This window comes from Microtus pennsylvanicus, chromosome 5, assembly GCF_037038515.1.
Source record: "Microtus pennsylvanicus isolate mMicPen1 chromosome 5, mMicPen1.hap1, whole genome shotgun sequence".
NCBI lineage: Eukaryota > Metazoa > Chordata > Mammalia > Rodentia > Cricetidae > Microtus > Microtus pennsylvanicus.
The window spans coordinates 50534846-50548743 of NC_134583.1; the positions used below are offsets into that span (position 1 = coordinate 50534846).

The 13898-nt window shown below is 47.6% G+C and overlaps 1 protein-coding gene across 1 annotated transcript in view; it reads right to left on the reverse strand.

Annotated features, from left to right (window-relative positions):
* The window catches only part of Scube2 (signal peptide, CUB domain and EGF like domain containing 2), a 73220-nt gene extending 66924 nt beyond the window's left edge, over positions 1-6296 (reverse strand). The window contains exons 1-2 of the mRNA XM_075971857.1: positions 6137-6296; positions 4840-4962 (exon numbers count right to left, since the gene is read on the reverse strand). Coding sequence (XP_075827972.1) covers positions 4840-4962; positions 6137-6254 — 241 coding nt within the window. The 5' untranslated portion in view covers positions 6255-6296. The remainder of the gene's footprint in view (positions 1-4839; positions 4963-6136) is intronic.
* Between the last annotated feature and the right edge of the window lie 7602 nt (positions 6297-13898).

Here is a 13898-nt window from a genome sequence, read left to right on the forward strand (position 1 = left end):
GCTAGAAATAGGTTGCTAGTTAGCGGCTGCTGAGACCAGGAAGGTATCAGGAGTAGATCACTGGTTAGCTGTTGCTGGGGGAGGGCTGGGAATGAAGTGTGCATAGTAAATCTTACTGAGAGAGTACAATGTTTGAAAACTCTGGATGTGTGGCTATACAACTCAGACAATTTATTACAAACCTTTGATTTGTATATAAAAATCGGTGAAATTTATGGTATATGCATGATGCATCTGAAAAGCTGTTAATAAAAAGAAAATAGGCATCTGGGCAGCAGTGGTGCACACCCTTAATTCTAGCTCTTGGGAAGCAGAGGCAGACGGATCTCTATGAGTTCGAGGCTAGCCTGGTCTACAGAGCAAGTTCCAGGACAGTCAAGGCTACACAGAAAATCCATCTCAGAAAAAAAGAAAAGGAAGGAAGGAAGGAAGGAAGGAAGGAAGGAAGGAAGGAAGGAAGGTTAGAAGGAAGGAAGGGAAGAAGGCATCTATTTGTTTATTCGTACAAAAGACAAAGGAAGAATAAACAGGATACCACAGATAAGAGGGAAAGGGGTGGAAAGAGGAGTCATGGGGCAGGGTGAGGGGAACAAGAAGACACAGCACCTGTTGAGGACTAATTTGGCACAGCCTTGACTCTCAGAAATGCAATGACATTCCGTTTATGTTCATAATACAAACAAGTAACCAGGAGGGGTAGGGGTCAGGTGGGACGTAATGGATAAGTGAGACACACAAAGAAACAAACTAAATATATTGTGAATTAAAACACAAGGAAGACTCATCGGTAAAGTACTAACCCCTCTTCCCCATTCTCCATCCACGCCCTCACCCCATGTCTAGGCTGAACAAGGTGTCTCTCCATAGAGAATGGGCTCCACAAAGTCAGTTCATGCCTGAGAGTTAGATCCTGGTACCACTGCCAGGGGCCCCCCCTACTGCCCAGCCACACCATTGCCACCTGCAGGGAAGGACTGGCTTCTTACTGTGGGAAGAAAAACCTGCTAGTGAAGAAGGCTGAAGTGACAACAGAATTCAAAATGTCAGCGCTACCCACAGTTTTTAATATATATGCATAAGAACAAAGACTAAATAAGTCAGACGAGGTAATACACACCTGTAATCCCAGCACTCAGGAGGCAGACAAGTGGATCTCTGTAAGCTTGAGGCCAGCCTGGTCTACACAGCAAGTTCCAGGACAGCTGAGACTATATATTAGAGAGACCCTGTCTCAGAAAAACAAACAACAGCAAAAATGAATAAACAGCATACATGCCTGGACATGCTAACTGTGTGCACAGAGGAACCCTCGGAACAATGGCAGCCCTGGGTTCTGTATACTCTGATCCTTTTCCACCAAAGGAACCAGAGCTCACTGTGGGAAGAGTTTGGTGCCAGGGCAAGCAGAAAACATAAGGAAGGTGTGGAGGAGCTTACAATAAAAAATATTAAAAAAAAAAAACAGGATGTGAAAAATGACATAGGCAATAGCGAAAAGGAGCTTCCAACAGCTGGGGCCAGAACAATCTGAAAATAAATAATGTTATAAAACCAATGAAGGAATGGACGGGCGAGCAAGGGGCAGATCTTCCTTAAAGAACCCAGTTTGGAGATGCATAAGGGGGCTCAGTGAGAAGTCTCAAGGAGGTGCACACCAGTGATACCTGCTACAGACAAGATCCACAGTCAGCACACCACAGTGATACCTGCTACAGACAGACAGGATCCACAGTCAGCACACCACAGTGATACCTGCTACAGACAGACAGGATCCACAGTCAGAGGCTAACATCAGTGAACAAAGACTTGAGGGACAAGAAGGATCCTGGCTCCCCCAAATATGCGTCCACTATAAATGGGAGGGGGATAGTAACTTTGCAGTAGAGAAGCCAGTAGACACCATTTTTTTGTTTTGTTTTTGTTTGTCAAGACAGTGTTTCTCTGTGTAGCCCTGGCTGTCCTGGAATTCACTCTGTAGATGAGGTTGGCCTTGAACTCATGAGAGCCACTCACTTTTGCCTTCCGATGGCTGCAATTAAAGGCATGCACCACATGCCCGGCTCACCAGACACCATCTTAAACCAGGTGATGATTGGCATCATCCGAATGGCACATAGTGACATCATATATCGCTGCTGTGGTTTCCTGGAAAGGTCCCTGTGACAGCTTTCCTGCAATGCTACCAAGTCATATCACGAGAAGACATGATACGTTCTCTTCTGACTGGTTTTAAATTCAGTGTATAGCCAAGGCTAAACTCAAAATCATGGCAATCCTCCTGTCTCAGCCACCATGTCTAGCTCTATCAATTCTTTGCCTCTTCATACAAGGCAAATGAACAAAACAGTGTTCATCAGAAGGAGAGGCGGCTCAGCAGTTAGGAGCACTTGCAGCTCTTGCAAAGGACCCTGGTTCAGTTCTCAGCACCCACATCAGGCAGCTCCAAGGGATCAGACACTCCTTTTAAGCCTCCACGGGCACATGCATATGTGTAGCATACGTACATATCAAATAAATCTTTTTAAAGTATCGATGTCATGGCTGGAGATGCTGGCCTAACATGAATGAGACTCTGATTTCAACCTTCAATATTACATAAACCAGGGGAGGTGTCCGATGCTTGTAATCCCAGCCCTTGGGGGGTGGAAGCAGGATGATGGGGAATTTGAGGGCATCATCTCCTCAGCTACACAGAAAGTTTGAGGCCAGACTGAGCTACATAAGACCCTATCTCAAAAAAAGTTTCTATGTGAGACAAAGAGAGAGTGAGAGCTGGAGACACACAAGAGGAACAGATGCTGACTCTGTGGGTTGGGACCAGGAACTCAATTCTGGAGCAGTAACAGCATCGGGGAGAATCTGATGACGTTTGAGTGATGTTTAGAGTTTGGTTTTTAAATGACATCGTGCCATTGCTAATTTCCTGGTTTGGGTGACTGTATTGTGTTTTGGTAAGCTGACAGCATTGGGGTAAGATGAGCGAAAAATATCCATGAGCTTTGCATGGTTTCATAACCTTTCTGGTCTAAAAGTATTTCTAAATGCAAAGTCTCTTAAAAAGAAAAAAAACCCACAAGTTTTAGAAAAGTAAAAGGAAAATAGTCTAATCTCCAAGAACACCTGCCCTCACATACACATACCTACATACAGATACAAGCAAACACATAATTAAAAATATAAATAAATAGAGGGCTGGAGAGATGGCTCAGTGGTTAAGAGCACTGACTGCTCTCCCAGAGGTCCTGGGTTCAAGTCCAGAACCCACATGGTGACTCAGGCCTCTCTAAAACTGTAATCCTATAGTATCCACTATCCTCTTCTGGTATGCAGATATACATGTAGACAAAACACACAATACAGCCGGGCGGTGGTGGCGCACGCCTTTAATCCCAGCACTTGGGATGCAGAGGCAGGCGGATCTCTGTGAGTTTGAGGCTAGCCTGGTCTACAAGAGCTAGTTCCAGGACAGGCTCCAAAGCTACAGAGAAACCCTGTCTTGAAAAACCAAAAAAAAAAAAAAAAGCACACACACACAATACATAAAATAAGTAAATCTTATATAAATAAATAGAAAATACAGCTAGGTGTGATGGTACACACCTATAATGCCAGCACTTAGAAGGCAGAAGCAAGAGGATCAGTCTTGGTTGTATGTCTGAGGCCATGCTACACTACATGAAACCATGTCTCAAAAAACAAAAAAATTCAAAATCCAAACAAGAGAAGCAAACTCCAGAAATGAGTGTATACCACACACACCAGTTACATCTGGATGTTATATACTATCCCAACACCAAGAACTGGACTTCTCAGAGACAGGGTCATTTGAAACATCAAGACATGAATACTAAGTCAAGTCATCAAATGTCAGCCAAAAAGACATGCATTAAGCTGTCTTTTCTCCTGCCTGAAGAAGTTAATGTGGTCTTCCAAGGGCTTATACAGGACTTTCTCACTCACTATGTAGATTTTGTTTCTGCGGGCATTCAGATCAACTCCCACCAGGAGTTAAGCCCAAATTGTAAAGATTTTAAACTCTCAGTGAAAGAGACCTCCAGTACACTCATCAAGGTTGGGTCCAGAGGCAGGAGAAGCTGCAGAGCTGAGCCCAAACACCTCTCATCAGTTTAATGGGGATGTCTTATCCAACCAGAGAGGCAGCTGCAGACTGGGACAGAAAGGAGAAGAGGGTGTGACTTTTGCCCACAGGCTGATTATGTGTTTATGTGCCCCAAGTCCTCAGTGTTTCCATCCATAAAAGGAGCAATGGAAATGACCCAGAGTTCCCTGAAGAGCCCTGCCATGGCTAGCGCATGGCTCCCTCTTGGGAGAACACTTTCCATTCAGTATGATCTGTGGCTCAGACACTGAACTAATCCCAGTGGGCAGAGTCCAGACTTCAGGGCCCCAGGTCTAGAGCACCAAAGAGCTAAATTCTCCCTCTGCACATATTTTTCCAGAGTGAATCTGTCACTCAAATAAGGCAGTGACTGGGTATAATTCTAAAGTCTAGTAGGTCCCAATCAATCAGCCCAAAACCACAGACAGCAGAAGGCAGGACTCCAGCCCTTGGTCTCCAGGGAAGTAGAACCAAAAGATAGCAAAGCATCGCATACCCTTTTCCAGAAGCTACACCAAAGAACATTTTGGAGCCAGATAAAACTGTAATCAACTCTGGGGAGGAACTAATGCCCCAACCCTTTGAGGATCTGAAAATCGTTTCCAAGAGCAGGTGGCAGTACCCTAGGTAGAAGTCCTCATTTAACCAACTGTGAGCTATGAGAACTAAGGAGGGCAGCCTCCCTGCCGCCCACTTACCCAGGGCCCTGAGACACTTACCATCACACTGCCTGCCCTCCCCTTTGTAGCCAGGCTTGCAAGAGCACTTGTAGGACGTGGGTGTGTTCTGACACAGCGCATCAACATGGCAGTCGTCTAGCCGTTGAGCGCACTCGTCCACATCTGCAAAGGAACACAGCAAGCACCCGATATGGTTTCCAAGCTGTGAGCGATCTGTCTCTAGTATCACCTCCCACCAGCCCGCCCACTCTACTCCTCCAAAGCCCATACTGCCAGGGCACCCTAGGATAAACCACACCAAGTCCAGGCCCATTTCCAAATGCCCTGTTCTGAGAGGAATCACCCAAGCATCCCTTACAGGCCTCCGAGATTCACTTCAGATCTGTCTCCTCTTGGAAGTGAGCCCTGATCCCCTAAAGTCGGGTAGACGCACCACGTGCTCCCCAGATATTTAGCTCATTCCTAGCAGAGAGTATGCAGGGTTGTCACTGTCCGCTCTCACCTGGCTCTCCACAGCGCCCTTACAACGGAGCCAGGTCCTTGATGCCAAGCCAGCACCGCGCATGCGCCTGGCACATGAGTATATCATAGACTGCCTGCTAGAGCAGAGGAGCAAAGAGCAGGGCTGGCCAGAAAGTTCCAGAAGAATGCCAAGACAGCTGTCCCTCAGCCTTCTCCGAGTTTGGGATGTAGGTGGGGGTAAAAGTTGGCCCAGTCTCTGGGCAAACAGTATCTCTCAGGCTGTGCAATGTAGGAATGATGTTCCAGAGATCCAACCCCAACCCTGCCGGTCCTCTCAACCCACCAAAGCCAAAGCATTTCCGGGGTCGACACCGCTCCGGGATATGAAGATAAAAACGAAAGTTTTGAAAGTACTTAAGTCCGATTAGAGCAGACTTTCCTACTGGTTTGGAGTTTGGCTGCTCCAAACCTGGAGGCTTAGGACAGTCCCGGTCTTGGGACAGTAGCTATTCGGTGCTCACAGAACTCTCTGCAGCTCATCCTGGAGTTGGCAGAACTTAACAGCCCCAAAGGAGAAAAATGAGCCAAACTGCCAGGAGCCCGACCTCAGTTTCCCTTATTTACACAAGGGGGAACCAGACGCCAGGCTCCAGTCCCTGCTACTACACTCAGTCCCTGACAATCTGGCGAGCAAGCACTCTCAGGAAACCCTGAAAACGACAGGTACAAGAACAGAAGTCAACAGCCCAGATCAGGAGCCTCCTCGACGGTGAGGACGGAGGGTGAGGGCTCCCGGGGGCTGGGGACCACGCAAGGGGACCCGGGGGACCCTGCCCTACGACCTGCCAGGTGCGCCCCGCGCCTGCTCACTCACCCTCCAGCGGCCGGTCAGCGCGGCCCCGGACGGCGGCGACCAGCAGCGGAGGCGGCAGCAGCAGCAGCAGCAGCAGCGCTCGGGCCGCCCCAGGCCGACCACGGCCCGCGACCCCCATGGCAGCCGCAGCGCGGAGCAGCGGCCGAAGCGCAGGGAGGCGTGTGCGGGCTCCCGGCCTCCGCGCCCACCGACACCCCTTGGCCCCGCCCGCCCCCGAGCCCCGGCCTCAGTTTCACACGGTCCTCGGTGCCGCCCCGCCCGCCTGGCCCCTCCCCGGCCCGGGGCGGAGGGGGCGCGGCCGCCGTGGCCCAAGCCGCTGTCAGCAGCGCCCCGCGCGCCCTGAGCCTCGGCTCCTCTCGGGAGCGCCCTCCAACTTGACCGGGTCCTTCCAGCCTGAAATAGTCACAGGACGCCCAGAAAGTGTCCCCGCTGAGTCCCAACACAACGGGACAATGAACCCCAGGCCCAGCACCCCTCCAACAACATCTTTTTGGGGTTCCACCTACCCTGTCGGGAGAAGTCAGGACAAGGTATCTTAGTGGGGCGGTGACTCCAGCTGCTTTGCCCAGTCCAACACACTCCGCTGCGCCTGACTATAGCCAAGGCTCTCTGATACCCCAGCTGATGGCACCGTGAGAACCCCGTCTGTCTGTGTGTATGTCTGTCTTGTCTTCTCTCTCTCTGTCTCTCTCTGTCTCTCTGTCTCTCTCTCTCTCTCTCTGAATGTTCTTCTCTGAATGTTAAGTGTATCTCAACAGCAAGGAGGTGAAAGAAAAAAGGGTCAAGGGGTCAAGGGTGGGCCACCACAGGCAGTAGAACACCCAGCTTTGTCCAGGACATAGATGGCATCTATGACCACAGGAACCTTAAAACATCAGATTTGGGGAGCTGCAGACAGAAGCAATGCCTACCTACCACCTGTTCCTCCCAGCCAGGCCTTCCCATCTTTTTCCAGTCAGCAACATTCCAGGAACAAATACTTAATTAACCCCTAGATCAATGGTTCTCAACAGACCCCCTTGGGATTCAAATGACCCTTTCATAAGGATTGCCTAAAAACATCAGAAAATGCAGCTATTTACATTACGATTCATAACAGTAGCAAAATTACAGTTATGAAATAGTAAAGAAAATAATTTTATGGTTGGGGTCACCACAGCATAAGGAGCTGTATTAAAGGGCTGCAGCATTAGGAAGGTTGAGAACCACTGTCCTAGATGAAACAGATGGCCGCATGCAGAGATGTGAATGTTCTTCTCTGGGTTTCTCTGATGGTACTTACTCCATTTTCTCCTGTGAATGTTTGCATGCATCGTGTGTATGTGGACATATGTCTAAATATACTTACTGCACATGTATATTTACACACACTAATTCCTTGGTAGAAAAAAAAATCATCAGAAGCCCCCACCTAGCTCTAACACAGGAGCACACAGGTCCCCTCAGGGCTCTGGCTATCACCTACAGCCCCCCCCCCCCCCTTAGCTCTAGGACTGCTTCCCTGCCCTGGTGTCAGCTCAGGGCCCAGGCTCAGCCTTTCTCTTTGGGCGGGATTTTACATATTCTCCTGCTGCTGGACAGAGAGGCTGAGAAAAGAATTGCGTTTTCCTTTAACCTTTCCTCTCCAGTTCAGGCTGTCAGGTTCCATCCCTTCTGTCTCTGGCTCCTCCCTCCCATTCCTTTTGTATTTGGTGCTGAGACACTGACTAGCCCTGGTTTGAAGGGTGGTGTTTTGTTTTGTTTTGTTTTAACACATTTGTAAATCTTCACTTAGTGCAACTTTCCCTTCAGCCTTTGTCTCCTGTCTTTAATGGTAGCCATAAATTACTGCCTTCTTTTCTCCGGACGCCTCAGGCTTCATTGCTTTTGAAACGATCAAAGTTATTTCTTCTGAAAATCCCACTCAGAACTTCCCATTGTGTGGCACAGCTCTCTGCAGCTCTGGTCAAAGCACACCAACACACAAGGCTACCCATTAAACTCCTCGGAGCTCATTGCTTTCTCAGTATGTATTTCATCTCTTTAGAACTATCTTTGTCCACTCATTGATCAAGCTGTGTTATTTCTTGTTTCACTTTTTTTTTTTTTTTTTTTTTTTAGTTCTTTGGCCATTTTAGAGGTTGAGCTTCTGGTGTAGAACTAAGCAAAGATTCTTCCCGTTCTATAAGCTGCGTCCTCACTCGGTTAACTGTTTCCCTTGCTTTTACTCTCAGGAGTCCCATGTGCTGTATGTTAACAATGTAGCACTTCTCATCCTTGGTTTCTAAGAGTGTAGATTTAGCTTTGCAGGGCTGTGGTAGCTGTAGACACCACCAGCTCTAAGCTTGGCCCTGGAGTTTACTTTGCTCTGTAATGAGTTATTAGCAACATTTAGTGCAGACATCGAGGGAAGGCTCCATGCTGCCCACATCCAGGTTCCCTTTCTTCTGAGGTTTCCACAGCCTCTGGATCAGACAGTGTGGGCCCCACAGTCCTGTACATTCATCCCAAGGTGTATGCAAGTGCCAGGCAAATGACAGAGCCCACAAGTTACGATCTCGTCCGGGTGTCGCAGACATCCATATCTGTGCACTCCTATTCCACCAGACTTCACTGACAAAGCACAAATCTGGCCAAGTGTCATGGTGCCCTCCTGTAATCCCAGTACTCAGGGAGATGAGGCGACAGGATTGTGGTTTTGCAACCAGCCTGGGTTTCATAATGATAGCCTATCTAAACAAAACAAAACCCCCAGTTGTTGAAGATGAAATTATTAGCGATTCCAAGATGGCCAGAACAAGGTGTAACACCAAACAAGGGGCCTTTCTGCCTGACTCTCCAGGATGGACTCTTAGACCAGTTCACATGAGTGCACACTCGGGTTCTATACTCTGACTTTAACATGTATATAGACACACACAGAGATACATGTATGTGTGTATATAATATATTATGTTAATTATAAATATTAATCATAGGCTTTCATGAGACAACACAAAAAGAAAAGGCCAAGACTTCTAAATAGCAAAAGAGCAACATGCCCAAAACGGGTCTCAGGAGAGAAGTGATGACGACCTGCCTGCACGGAAGAAGCAGAAAGGCTCCAAGAGTTCCTGTACCCACTGGAAAAGCAGCCACCCGGGGCTGCAGCGGAGAAGCTAACAAACCTTTATACAGCACACCAGGGCAGGAAAGACACCTTCAAATTCTTCCTTTTTATACCAAAACTCAATGATACTATGCACAAAAAAGCAAGTCATATCAGTGGCACTGGTGACCATTAATTAAAAATCCTTAATAAAAATTCACAACCAGGGGCAAGAGAGATTGTTCAATGGTTAAGAGCACTTTCTGTTCTTGAAGAGGATTCAGTTACAAGTACAAGTTAGGCAGCTCACAACTGTCTGTGACTTCAGTTCCAGAGAAACGGGCCACCTTCTTCTGGCTTCCTCTGGCACCTGCAAGCATACATACATATGCTCACACACACACACACAGGCACACACACAAAATAAAAATAATAAATCTTTTTTTTTAAAGCAACCATCCAGTCATGGTGGAACTTACCTTTAATCCCAGGCAAGCAAGTCTCTGTGGGTTAAAGGGCAACCTGGTCTATACAGAAAGTTCTAGGCTAGACCCTGTAAAAAAGTAAGACCCTTCAGGGGGAAAAAAAGCACCCAGAATTCAGCACCAAATCAGGTATATTGCTACACTCCTGTAATCCCAGCCCTGGGGAGGAAGAAGTGGGAGGATCAGAAGGACACCTCTGACTCTCTGGTCACATAATGAGCTTGAGACCAGGCTAGACCGCCTCAAAAACCAGAGGAGATCCAGCATCATACTAGGTGGCATATCTCAGGGTGCAAGGATGATTCAATATTATGAAATGTGCCTATGAAATCATGACACATAGAAAGGTTTCGGTGGAAAACTACAGAATCCTCCCATAGATTAAAAAATAATAATAAAAGAATGAGAAATAATATTCAGTACCTGGAAATAAGCCAAGCAGATAATATTCAAGGCCTGTGTGAAGAAACTTTCTAAACCATAACCCCAATAGAACATGTTCTTAGACACAAATGCTCGGTATCACAAAGATGACGGTCCTCTATAACTTACCATTTGTTGTTAGTTCACCCCCCCAGAGATGGAGCCAGGGCCATGTGTATGGGCCGGTCCTCAGTCCTAGGTAGCGGTATCCGTTAACTTGGTACATTACACCTGCAAACCATCATGTGCTGTCTCACTAAGCCAGCTCTGCAAGTGATGTTGTCCTCCCCCAGTTCAGACCTACACATTTGTCTCAAAGTGTCCCCTAGGGTCCCTCATCCCAAGAGTAAAATCACTGTGCCCTTGGGAACAGCTAGAAGGTGAACCATCTTCAACAGAGGTTACCATGGTTTATCCCACAATCTAAAGGCTCCTGCTGTTTGGGAAGCTCAGCTGAAAGCTCAGTCAGGAACACTGACTGCCTCAACTTCCCCAGGTGGCAAGTCGAGCACCCAATTTGCTGGATGTCTTGAGCATTCGATTTGATGATATCCTTGCTTCCCAATTGATTTTTGCTAAATGTTTTGATTTCCCAATTTGATGGTATCTATGTATCTGTCTATCTATCTATCTATCTATCTATCTATCTATACTTTGCTATTTATTCTTTTACTTTAGCTTGCTGTATGCTTAATAAATTCACTCATTCAAAGCTACCTATGGCTATCCTAGGTCATTCTCTGGACCATGTATAACAAAACATAAACGATATGACACCCATAAAGCAGAGCATTGTGGCCTAATGAGAAGGCTTAACGGCTGAGAGAAGCAGCAGCCAGGTCTGTCTGGTGCCCTGAGCTCCACCCTGAGATGCACAGCACAATGGAAAGAGAGGACCAGCTCCCACAGGTCGGCCTCTGACCTCCACATGTGCACTGCGGCATGCACACTGCAGCACATGTGCCCTCCCGATCAATAATTAAATATAAGAAACATGAAAGGCAGCCAAGCGGTGGTGACACATGCCTTTAATCCCAGCACTTGGGAGGCAGAGGCAGGCGGATCTCTGTGAGTTCGAGGCCAGCCTGGTCTACAAGAGCTAGTTCCAGGACGGGCACCAAAGCTACAGAGAAACCCTGTCTCAAAAAAAAAAAAAAAAGAAAAGAAAAGAAAAGAAAAAGAAACATGAAAAGCATAGAGCATTAGACAGTTGTGCAAATGGAAAGAGAAACTTTCTGGGTTCCAATATGGAGAGCTTGCATGTCCATAAACGGAAAAGATACAGGACATCATGTGCGTTGTGTTACCTTTTACACACAGAAGGAGGTGGGAGAAAAGCCCGTGTTTGTACTTGCTTGCCCATATCTGCATGAAGACTCAAGGAAGATCTGTGAGATGTAAAGAAGGCAATTAGCAGAGATGCAGGGGGCGGGGCTGGGGAAATGACCGGCAAGGATAGAAGGAACTGGCTGATCATCTTTCTACACTTCTCAGTTGTTGACTATATTAACATAAAAGCAGAAGGAAATTTAACTGACGCAGCCCCCACAAGGCCACTGTCTGTGAGGGTTTAGGACTTCGTGGCAATGCAGCAGTTTTGGGGTCACCCATCTTTTTGTAAGCAATCTCTTATCCGTGTTCCTGAAGTAACCCCGGTAAACTCATTGGTTCACACAAAGGTAAAATAAAGAGGAGGAGGAGGAGAAGAGGTAGGGAGGCCAGAACTGGTGGTGTTTTTCAGTCCATAAGCCCCGAAGCAACTTGGGGTGGAGTGGGGCCCTGCTCCCAGCCCAAGAGTCACAGTGCTTTTCCCAGCAGACTTTTCTTTTTAAAAAGTATTTATTTTGGGTGGGGGTTGGTGCCAGCATATGGCGGTCAGAGGGCTATTCACAGGAGTCCACTCTCCTTCCAACATGTAAGTCCTGGGAACTGAACTCAGGTCAGCCGGCTTGGTGACAGTCATCTTACCAAAGCAGCCATGATTCACTTACAGCCACAGAGTCCCATACTGACTTTCTCCTGCAGTCTTAGAATTAATTATTGACGAAGCTGTGGTGAATTATCCTCCTGGACCAATTAAGGCTGAATGGAAAATATTGCCTGCAGCTTGTGGGAAAATATTAAGCATCAAAACTCTCTCTCTTTCTCCTGGTCAGTGTGATTTTTTATGAGATAAAAATCATCACATAAGATTACTGGTAACAGAAATGGTGCAATCTTTTTTTAATTACCTCCCGGAGCCAATTAATAAGATAACAAGGAAAGGCGTGAGCTGCCGTTCCTCACAATTATCCGTCAGTCTGTGTTGCAATTTCTTTACAGGTCGCTGGCAGTGCCTTTCATTTATTAATAGGTGAATGCAAAGCCAGTTGGTCAATTGTTTATCTCAGTGTTCAAGGAAAAAGAAAATAGAGTTCACATTCTTCTTTCAGAAACTGAGACTGTGTGACGGAGAAGCAGGGTCTTCACAATTACATACAGGTATTTATTAGAAAAGTTGCTCCCGTATCTGGGGATGTGGCTCAGTTGTTAGGGTGCTTGTCCAGCAGGCAAGAAGCTCTGGATTGCATCCCCAAGGTTGCACACCCCAAGTGTGGTCAAGCTTGCCTGTAATCCCACCACTAGGTAGGCAGAGGCAGGGAGCTCAAGGTCATCCTCAACAAGGGTCAGTTTGAAGCTGTTAAAGACCAAGGTGGGGATGGGGTGGGATTTTGCAGGGCTTGGAGGAATGGCTAGAGGGTTAATGAAGAATGATTAGTGTTCTTTGCAGACCAGAGTTTGGTTCCCAAGCACACATGTTAGATGGCTCACAACCACCTTTAACTCTAGCTCCAGGTGATCAGTCTCTTCTGGTGCACACACAGGCATGCTTGCACACACACACACACACACACATACACACACACACACGCGCGCGCGCGCGTGCGCGCGTGCGCGCACTTGCACACACACACACACAATTTAAAATAAATCCTTTTTTAAGTTGCCAAAAGACTTCTAGAGGGCCCTTATAATGCAGATTACACAGGATTCAGAGACTTCCAGAAACCCCTCACACTCTAGACTCTGCTAGACCCACCAGGACTAAGGCAGGCTGCTTCCCGAGGGAGACAGACGCAGCAGCACATCTGATTGGAAGCTTGAAACATACCTGGCACTAAGAGACAGGCCGGGGAACAGGAGCCTGGAAAGCCCTCCAGCCCTCTACATAGACCTGACTGGGAAACCGGGAGCAGAAAATGGTCAGCCTGGGGGGACGTCAGACAGGCATGAGTTGTCTCGAGCTAGTTCTGAGCATATCTATTAGAGGGGCAGGAAGTCGAGCCGGAGATGCTCCCATGTGCTGAAGAGCTTTAGCAAGGAACAAGCGAGGCTCTGCAAGGATCCTGGGACAGCAACCCCAGGACACAGACTTCACTCTTCCCTCTGATGGCAAAGCTGACCTCCCACCTCCCACACTCACTCAGCTTCCAGCGATCCAGAAACCTCTGATGTACCAGCTCCTGGACCATGTAACCTCAATCCGTCTGGGGAGGGTGGGGGCTGCAGTTCTCCAATTGGTGATCATGGAGGCAGCTCCTTTGGTACCTGGGTGGGAAGCCTTAGACACGAGCTCTCCACCAACAGCTCCTCTACCTTCCTCACCATCCCAGGAGATCCCAGCCTCCACAGTGGTGGTCAGTCTCTAGTGACGACCCAGATCCTCAAGAAAAGAGCCGAAACTGCTTTCTTCCCTCTAAAGACCAGCAGCCAGTGCAGTTTTTCTTTCTTTTTTTCTTTTTGAACT